The sequence below is a fragment of the Mya arenaria genome, chromosome 2 (genome assembly GCF_026914265.1).
Source record: "Mya arenaria isolate MELC-2E11 chromosome 2, ASM2691426v1".
NCBI classification, from domain to species: domain Eukaryota; kingdom Metazoa; phylum Mollusca; class Bivalvia; order Myida; family Myidae; genus Mya; species Mya arenaria.
The window spans coordinates 22,193,096-22,202,744 of record NC_069123.1 but is presented as its reverse complement, the minus strand read 5'-3'; the positions used below and the strand labels follow the sequence as shown (position 1 = coordinate 22,202,744).

Genomic DNA, 9,649 nt, shown 5'->3' with positions numbered 1-9,649 from the left:
GTTCTAAACAAGAAAAGGTCTTTGAAAGTTCTACCATTTGACTTGCTTATATAGTTGTTTTAAGGCATAAATAAAGCTGTAACGTGTCTCAGAAACTGCTTATGCGGCTTCTTATATGGTAGGTGCACTGTAGTTACATTAACCCTTTACTCCATATATGCATTATACTCATGTCTACGCCTGCTTTCTGGTCAGGATACATCTTGTTTGCAAATATGGAATATCATAGAAATTAAATCTTCAGATTCGGCTATGACAATAATATTCATTAGTTTATGTGCTACTATAAAGATATATTCAATTATATACTCATGGTAGGTGGAGACTTGCTTGAATATTCATATAATAAAGAGTTCAATCATAGTTGCCTCCATAAAAACGCATGCAGATCACTGCGAGTGCGCCGGGAATCGCATTTGTTCAGTCTGTGAATGAATTGGGTCAGTCTTTACTCCTTGAATATTCAAGAAAGACTCCGCCCACCATGACTATATAATTTAATATATCTCTATAATGGTACGTACTTGTTATAGCCAATTGTGATGAATTATTTCTAGGATATTGCATATTTGCAAACAGGATATAACCTGATTAGGCAGCCTCTGTAGGAGCGGCGTGATCTGGGTATACCCTGTTTGCAAATGAATAGAAATAGTACATATGGAGTAAAGGGTTAAGGTTAAAACAACAGTATGTCTAAAGCGAAAGTCTCGTGGTCCTTATCCTATATCACGAAAGAGTTCAACTCCTTTCATGCTAACCGCGGCCACAATAATGTAAAATAAGTATGTAAACAGTTTGGATCGATATCAGACGCCGTGTAATTCGGATTCTGATCAGGATTCAAGCTGCTTGATACTCGGCCAACAGTTCTTTTAAATTGGAAGCGAACTGGACGACGTTGAAGTAGACGAGATTACCAGATGACAAATAAGGGTCAAAGCAATTGTATGTATAGCAAAAGTCTCGTTTGAATTTGATTGGCTGTTTATGTCGTGGGAACGAGATAAAAAAACACTTTCGTTTTCCCCCGAGTTAAAAAAGAAAATCGGGATCGTTTTCCCGAGGTTATTTTTAATTCGAGAAAAGAAAGTTCGTTTTCCAGAGTTATGTTTTTGGTATATCCCCCGCACAGTCCCCACCCACTCATTCTCCCATTCATTCCGTATGCAACTTGCATACGGAATGAACGGAATAATGAGTGGGTGGGGACTGTGCGGGGGATATTCCGGTATATTGCCGGTATATCGTCAACCCCCCCTCGGGATGTCATTAAGTCCATTTCGTTTTCCCGAGGTTAATCTTTTAAAATATATTGCACATGTCACCTCAGTGCCACCGTAAAATCTAGATCACTAGGTCATTTAAAAAATTTAAAAAATGCTTATGAACACTCTAGCGGTTGTAAATATGACCCGATCTTCAACACACAGCATTTAAATCACACTCTTAAACTTCCAATACTACATTTACTTGGTACTTTATACACAAGTGAGTTATGAGTTGTGAGTTATGAGTTGTGACTTGTGAGTTACAACTTAAGATTTTATTCTTAAATGAACTAGAAATATCACTAAATTTGATTAATACCCCCCACAGCATCCTTAAGTAGATAAGGGCAAGGTTTAACAATAAACATAACAAATATAGAAAGGACAATAACTCCGTAATTAAGCAAATTAGAGTTATGGTTCTCAAGTACTGCACTTCCTCTCATCAAGGTCTATCTTCAGACGAAATTTCATCAAACTAGCAGCTTAAGTATAAGAGTTATGCTCCGGACAAAATCAAAAGACCAAAAACAACAAAGGGGAATAACTCCTTTAAAAGAGCAAGCATAGTGATGGTTCTTGTGCACTGCACTACCCCCTCATCAAGGTCTATCTACATATGAAGTTTCATCAACATAGCTACAGTAGTATTAAAGTTATGCTCCGGACAAACTTTTGTAGACCGACCGCCAGACCGACCGACCGACCGAAAGGGTGACTCCTATATACCCCCCCCCCAAATTTCTATTGTGGGGGTATAAAAACTTTATTATGCCCCCTTCTGAAAAAAGTGGGGTATATTGCTTTGCACATGTCGGTCGGTCTGTCGGTCGGTCTGACCCCTATTTTTATTGGGTCAATAAGTCAAAGGTCAAGGTCATCAAGGTCATTTAATACTGTAATTCTGACCAAATGGTTTCCGATCAATAACTCGTCCATTCTTTCATCTCCAGTCATCATATTTGCTAGGGAGGTTCGTGGTAATGAGTAGAATACCCTTATTATATTTTGTAACAACTTTGTAAATAAACAAATTTGGTCAAGTTCAAACATTTCAAGAGAAAATTGGTTGTTTACAAAGTCGTTTTGTGCGATTCTAGGTTATATCAGTTTCTTTTACAAAATCTAACTCTCGTTGACTCTAGATAGTGTATCTGTCTTATATTATCTAGTGAGTTTTTTATTGATACCACTGGGGTGAGGTAGATGTCCTGCAACTGCCGGAAGCTATTGTTTTAGCTTGTCCGGTAGTAATTAGTCGTAATTGGAGGCTAACATTATGCAGATACCTTCCATTCAACATTGTCAGGTTGCAGAAACACTGTTTTGGATATTTACTATCGATATCGTAGAACTAGGCTGACAAATTAGAATAGACAGTTTAGGCCAGGGAATATAATTTTCGAATTATGACATAGCCCTTAAACCTACAGTCCTCATATTTGGTAGGGAGGTTCGGGATGATGAGTAGATGACTCCTATTTCTTTTGAGGTCAGTACGTCAAAGGTCAATGTCATCAAGGTCATTCATTACTGTAATTCTGACCAAATGATTTCCGATCAATAACTCATCCATCCTTACAGTCCTAATATTTGCTAGGGAGGTACTTGATGATGAGTAGATGGCCTCTATTTCTTTTGAGGTCAGTAGGTCAAAGGTGAAGGTCATTCAGTACTGTGATTTGATGGCAAGGCTTTTCATGTTTTATAGGTATATATTGCTTGTGACATGATATATGCAAACATACCAACTTTTTTGACCTGTGACCTTGACATTTGACCTACTTTTTATAAGTTTAATCTTGGCCATCTTTGACATACATTAGAAAAGAAATATCTGCTTTTAGGGGGGCATTTGTGTTTCACAAACTCTTGTTTAACTAATGTAACTCAATTGTTTCAAATTGCTACAATGAATTGTTTCAAATTGCTACAATGAATTTCACAAATTAATGGCATTTTGTACAAATGAACCCTTTCCACAACAGGCTTTATTTTAGATCATTTCATCATTGTCTCTACTTTTACAATTTTTAAAGTTAAGTTAAAACTTAAGTAATGATTTGAATTCAAGCATAGGCTCCATATAGTCAAATGCTTCATTTTCGAAAATCTGATATTTCAGAGGCGTCCAGAGGCGCTGGTGTTGAGGAAAGGATCAAATATACAAAACAATATACATGTAAGCCAAAGAGTTTGAGTATTGCTAATGCAGACTTTGACAACATCTACAATAATGCCGATGACTTTGACTGCAGAACAACTTTTAAAAGCTCTCATGGAATAGTCTCAATAGTGTTCAAATGATTTCCAAAAGTAGGTATTTATACAGGTTGTCTCTAAGGTATGTATGGATATAACTCGTAATAACTTTTATGAACTTTTAATGGTCCTTTTTATTTATCTGCAACAAACTAATGAACAAGTCTACTGTTGTATTTTGTATACATGTATTTTAACGATTTCTATGTATACATGTATTTTAACGATTTTAACGGTAACATTTCAAACACTGTATACCTGAATCAAAGGGCTCCTATAAGAGCCAACTGGTCTTGTTTTACACTGTGTGCAAATGTAACAAGTGCACTTTAAATCAGATCTATAATGTTAAAAGATATAACTTTGTGTAAACGGATTGTGTGAAACCTCATTTTAACAAATACCTGCCGTCATGAGAAAATGGACCCTTTTGTCTTTCTACTGAATAACATAAAGGTCACTTGTCTCAAACGTTAATTATCTTTAACACAAAACACAAAGATCTATATAAATCCTTACCAGTATTATGCGATATATGAGGTGTGTTAGGGAAAATAACCTCCAATATAATAGCCAAATGAGGCTACATGTACATTACTAATTGCACAGGGCATTCTAAACAATCGTCAATCTGATAAAGAGGGCCATGATGGTCCTGAGCTGCTCATCACATTTCTTTAAAGTTCATGTTTTAGCGCAACTACAAAGTCTAATGCTGTCGGTCTGTCCTCAATCTGGTATGATAAGCCCTTCTGAATAACAGCCTTCAGCTGCACTGAAAGGGTATGCTCCCTGTCTAAATTACTTAACCCATGTGGCATATCCTTTCTTTGCATTGCCCGGATTATAACCTGGACAGAGTCGTCATTTTCATCATCCTCACTGGTCAAGTCCCATATGGTTTTGGCAGTAAAGAGCTCAACTAATGAACAACAGAGGCTCCAAACATCTGCTTGTGTTCTGCCTCTCCTAGCTTGCAGAAGAATCTCTGGAGCTTGATAAGCTGGAGTTCCTGGCTGTGTCTCTCTGCGATCTGCAACTGTTTTGGTCATGGTATTCATTACCTTCACCTTAGACAATCCCATGTCACAAAGTTTTGCCGTTTCCAAATTTCTCGTCAGCAAAATGTTTTCAGGCTTAATGTCTCTGTGAATAACTATTGGATTATGATTATGTAAATATGCTACACCCTGACATACTTGCAATGCCACTGCATGTTTTTGAGGCACAGTAAATTCGTACTCATTGTCAGCAAAAAGCACATCATCCAAATTTGGACCTGCAATGAACTCTGTGAGAAGATAGAGACAGTCAGTATTGATTGAGTAACCCATCAGTAGAACAATGTTTGGATGCCTAAGATGACTGTTTGTGACAACTTCTTGCAACACTGACTGTTTCACAACTTTCATGCGTTTTATCTTAACTTTCTTCACTGCAATATCTGTTCCCAAATATTCACCTTTGTAAACCTCACCAAAACCACCCTCCCCTATTTTTTCCAATAATTTGAAGTCTCCAAACCTTACATTTAAGTTGTCAGTATTAGCATCCAACTGTGTAAACCCTTTTTTAACTGGTGGTTGCTCTGCAACTAAATTATCAGAAGAACCCATACTCTTTCTTGAGTTTTTTCCAGTAAGCTTAGCTTTAATATCATTTTCATTTTCATCCTTGTCCAGTCTGGTTTCCACAGAATCCACAAATCCTGTTGAAATATCTAAGAATTCAGTTGTAACATCACCCAAAAAACTTGTTTCTGTAACTGTTGAAATAGCATTTGAACATGTACACTCATTTTCGATCAAAATACTTGTTTCGGTAACTGTTGGTGCTTTGTTTACTGCTGCACCATATTTTTCACAGAAATAACCTGTTGAAACGGTGTTTGCATCTGAACCATCTTTTTCAAAGATTACACTTGTTGCAGGAATTGTCTGAACAGTCTTTGAACATTTGCCATCTTTTTCACAGATTACATCTACTTTAGGAATTGTCGAAATAGTATTTGTTCCTGTACCATTGTTTACACACATTGCACTTGTTTCAGGAATTGTTGGAATAGCAGTTGCCCCTGTGCCATCTTTTTCATGGATTACACTTGTTTCAGGAAATGTAAGAACAGCGTTTGCACCTGTGGCATCTCTTTCATGGATTACACTTGTTTCAAGAAATGTTGAAACAGCGTTTGCACCTATGCCGTCTTTTTCACAGAATACACTTGTTTCACAAGCTGCTGATACAGCATTTGCACATGTGCCATCTTTGTCACAGATAAAAGTTGTTGTTGTTAAACTGTGTGTACCTTTACCATCATTTTCACCCAAATCACTTGTTTCAATAAACGTTTGTGTAACCATGTCTAGGCTAGAATCTGTAGCTGCTGTATTAGAAACGCAATCTTTCAAATCAGCAGTTATGCCAAAGTGTGTGGTGTTCAGATTTTCAGTAACCTCGCTGTCGATTCGCATATCCATGTCATATCTATCTGTAGTTGCGGGCAAAGCTATTTCAACACTCTCTTCAAAGGTGTACAACGTTTCGCCTACTTGGCATTTTACATTATAGACACCAGTGTCATTTGTATGTATCAACATGAGATTAATCCCTGCTGCATATATGCTTTGATCCTTATACCATGTGTAATTAACGTTTTCAGAACAGTTTGTTACTACGCCTAAAACAACTTTGCCTTCATTCATTCCACATATCTCATTAGGTCCATGAAATATATATGCACTGTCTTGTCCAGCGACGTCTTGTGGAAAACTGAGGCCAGACGAAGTTCGCTCCATGTAAACCTTATCATTTACAGCCAGATACGTTACATTATAACCATCTTCAAGAGGGTCGTAATCGTCTATGTCATCAGGAATACCTGATAATTCCCTGCATTGTTTTGTGCTATGACATGTGATAATTGAGGTGTCTCCTAAATATTCTGATGTTTCATTCTTAGTATACTGTACATGCAGTCCTTGTATTGTCTTCCTGTTGGCAAGATAACTCGTTTCACTTGTTTCTTCCAGTGGCTTTATTTTATCATAGGTAATGCTTTTCGTCGAAAGATAAACATGGAATTGAGACGAGTACCTTCCTGTTGACTTCAAAAATTCTTGAAATGTACACGGTTGTTCATCTATATTGCAGAAGCGTTCAATTTTCTCACCGCTGTAATTAGTTAAATTCACTTCCATATCATTTAAATTTCCAAAAGAATTTCTTCCATTCGGAAAAAATAAACGTTTGCCGACTTCAATTATTGATTCCACTGACTGAGGCTCCGTTATATTATATTCCATCTTCCGAATGCCCCCACCTCGTCTTGATGTAATTTGTCTAAAGTCACCTTGACAGTAATGGCGCCATCCGATATGTAGCTTGTACATAGTATGACGGCCGCTAGGTTTCTGTTTTCTCTTTTCCTGTCCTGCAGCATCCTAAATGAAATAAGTAGAACATGTAGTCCTAAATGAAAAAGTAGTAGTAGTAGTAGTAGTAGTAGTAGTAGTAGTAGTAGTAGTAGTAGTAGTAGTAGTAGTAGTAGTAGTAGAAGTAGTAGAAGCAGTAGCAGTTGTAGTATGAGTAGTAGTAGTAGTTGTTGTTGTGTTGTTGTTGTAGTAGTAGTAGTAGTAGTAGTACTAGAAGTAATAGCGCTAGTAGGGCTAGTAACGGTAGACGGTGGAAGTAGTAGTAGTAGTAGTAGTAATGGAAGTAGTAGTAGTAGTAGTAGTAGTAGCAGCAACAGCAGAAGTAGCAACAGTAGTAGTAGTACATGTAGTAGTAGTTAGCAGCAGCAATAGTAGTAGTAGTAGTAGTAGTATAATTGTAGTAGTAGTAGTAGTAGTAGTAGTAGTAGTAGTAGTAGTAGTGGTATAAGTAGTACTAGAAGTGAAGTTGTAGTAGTACTAGTAGTAGAAGTAGTAGTAGTAGCAGAAGCAGTATTATTAGAAGTAGTAGAAGTAGTTGTAGTAGTAGTAGTATCAGCTGTAGTAGTAGTAGCAGTAGTAGTAGAAGTAGTAGTAGGAGTAAAGGTTATAGTAGTAGTAGAAGTAGAAGCCGCCGCAGTAGTAGTAGTAGTAGAAGCAGTAGTAGTACAAACAGTAGTAGTTGTAGTATTAGCGGTAGTAGTAGTACTAGTAGTAATAGAAGAAGTATTAGAAGTAGAAGCCGCAGCAGTAGTAGTAGAAGTAGTTGAAGCAGTAGTAGTAAAAGTAGTATAAGCAGTAGTAGTATTGGTAGTAGTAGTTCTAGTAGTAGTAGAAGTAGTAGATGTAGTAGCAGTAGCAGAGCGATAGCAGCATCAATAACAGTAGTAGTAGTATTAGCAGTTGTAGTGAAAAATCCTAAGAAATGGCATATTATATATGTGTTATAATAACTTCTATTATAGATCAATTGTATGCAAAGTTCTACAAAACAGAAATTAACAAGATTGCAGTCTGAAGGACAACTATATTCCCCACCGCCATGTATAAAGTTATATGAAATTCCATCCAGTAGTTTTCAAGTTATGCTCCGGACAAGAAAAAGTAACAAAGGAAAATAACTCAGTAATTAAGCAAATAAGTTATGGTTCTTGTACACTTCACTTCCTCTCAAGAGCTCTACCATTGTATGAAGTTATATCAAATTCCATCCAGTGGTTTTCAAGTTATGAAATATGTTATATATATTTGCACCGCTTACAATCTTCTGTTTAGATAAGGAGATAGTGCATGTTTCTACCTGACTTTGCCAACGAACGACATTCATTAAAAGTTGCAGTGTTAACAATTGCTCCGCTTTTTCATCAAAAAATGGAGCTAATAAAGTGGTTTCCAATAAAGAATACCTTGTTATTGTAAGTCGTTCCCCTGCCAGTACCAAGACAAATCTATTTTTAGACATATTTACCATTTTTTTCCTTTTCTTTTGGCTCACTGACTTTTTTAGTAGCAGGCACCAGAGCTTTCTTCTTCAGCTTTTTACTACGAGTACGAATATTTTCAATTACTGCTTTAATCCGCTCTCCTCTTTCCTGCAAAGTATGAAGTGTATTAGCTGTACATCTGACATTCAACAAGAATCTGAATTTTGAAAGAAACGACCAGTTACATGTATATATAAATTATTATTTTATTACACAACACGCTCCTTTCGGTTTCTTCGGAAATATAAAAAAAAGAGTAAACTATTCGAACTATTAAAGGCATATGCTACAGACCAGCCACGGTTTTCCTAAAACAACATAGGTAAACGTTGTGCACCGCATCATAATGCTTTAACCTGACGAGGAAGGTAATAACGAGAACGGTTAGTCCGAGGTTTATTTGTCGTAAAGCTTAAAAAAGAAAGAAATGCACATTTACCAGAAAGCCCGATAACCTATTAAATATATACTATAAGGGCGCATAATCCCCAATGCCCGAAGCTCAATATGCTGTAATAATCCAATTAAAATGGTGTTTAAGCATATCAAATGACTAAATAAGTCAAGTACATAGAGGTATTTATCTATTGATAGTATCAATAGTTTCATAGATCTATAAACAGGACTTAAGGAACCAAATTATACTCAGTTCACATGAAAAAGCATAGTACACTAGTACACCACTGTAATCCACCTAAATAAAAGGGTACTAACAACATCTAGGACGAAACAGCAAAATATGAATCGCGAACGAAAGGTCGAGGATACGAATATTGCATTCTGGTTACGAAACTGACGAGGACGAAACTATTTCCTTACAAGTAGCAGACTTATAACAAGTACTGAAAATTTAAGTGTAGACTCTTGAAGAAGCATATAAATTTACATCATATTCATATATAAGGGACTACAAAACATAGAAATTCTCACATCTATGGCCTTTTGAAAGCGAACAATCGGAAAGTTACCTTCACAAAGAGCGAAAGACCTCGGACAAAAGATTAAAACCGCCCCAAATACTATTTCGAAACAATGCTAAACTGTTCCCCCTTTAGCTTTATTTCATTCCTCATCAACTTGATTAAGTGTGCATTGTCACACCCTATAGAGGTCCCATCGAAACGAGTTACACGGGATCTCGATGAACTTCAACGAATAGTGCTGTCTTTAAAAGGGAGCTCCATTCGTTAAAAACATTTGAAAG

General features: G+C 36.6%; 1 protein-coding gene across 1 annotated transcript; it reads right to left on the bottom strand.

Moving 5' to 3' along the window:
• Window positions 1-4,210: 4,210 nt before the first annotated feature.
• LOC128213743 (uncharacterized) lies at window positions 4,211-6,010 on the bottom strand. The gene has a single exon (XM_052919786.1). It carries the CDS (start codon window positions 6,008-6,010, stop codon window positions 4,211-4,213), a length of 1,800 nt encoding a protein of 599 aa, XP_052775746.1.
• Between the last annotated feature and the right edge of the window lie 3,639 nt (window positions 6,011-9,649).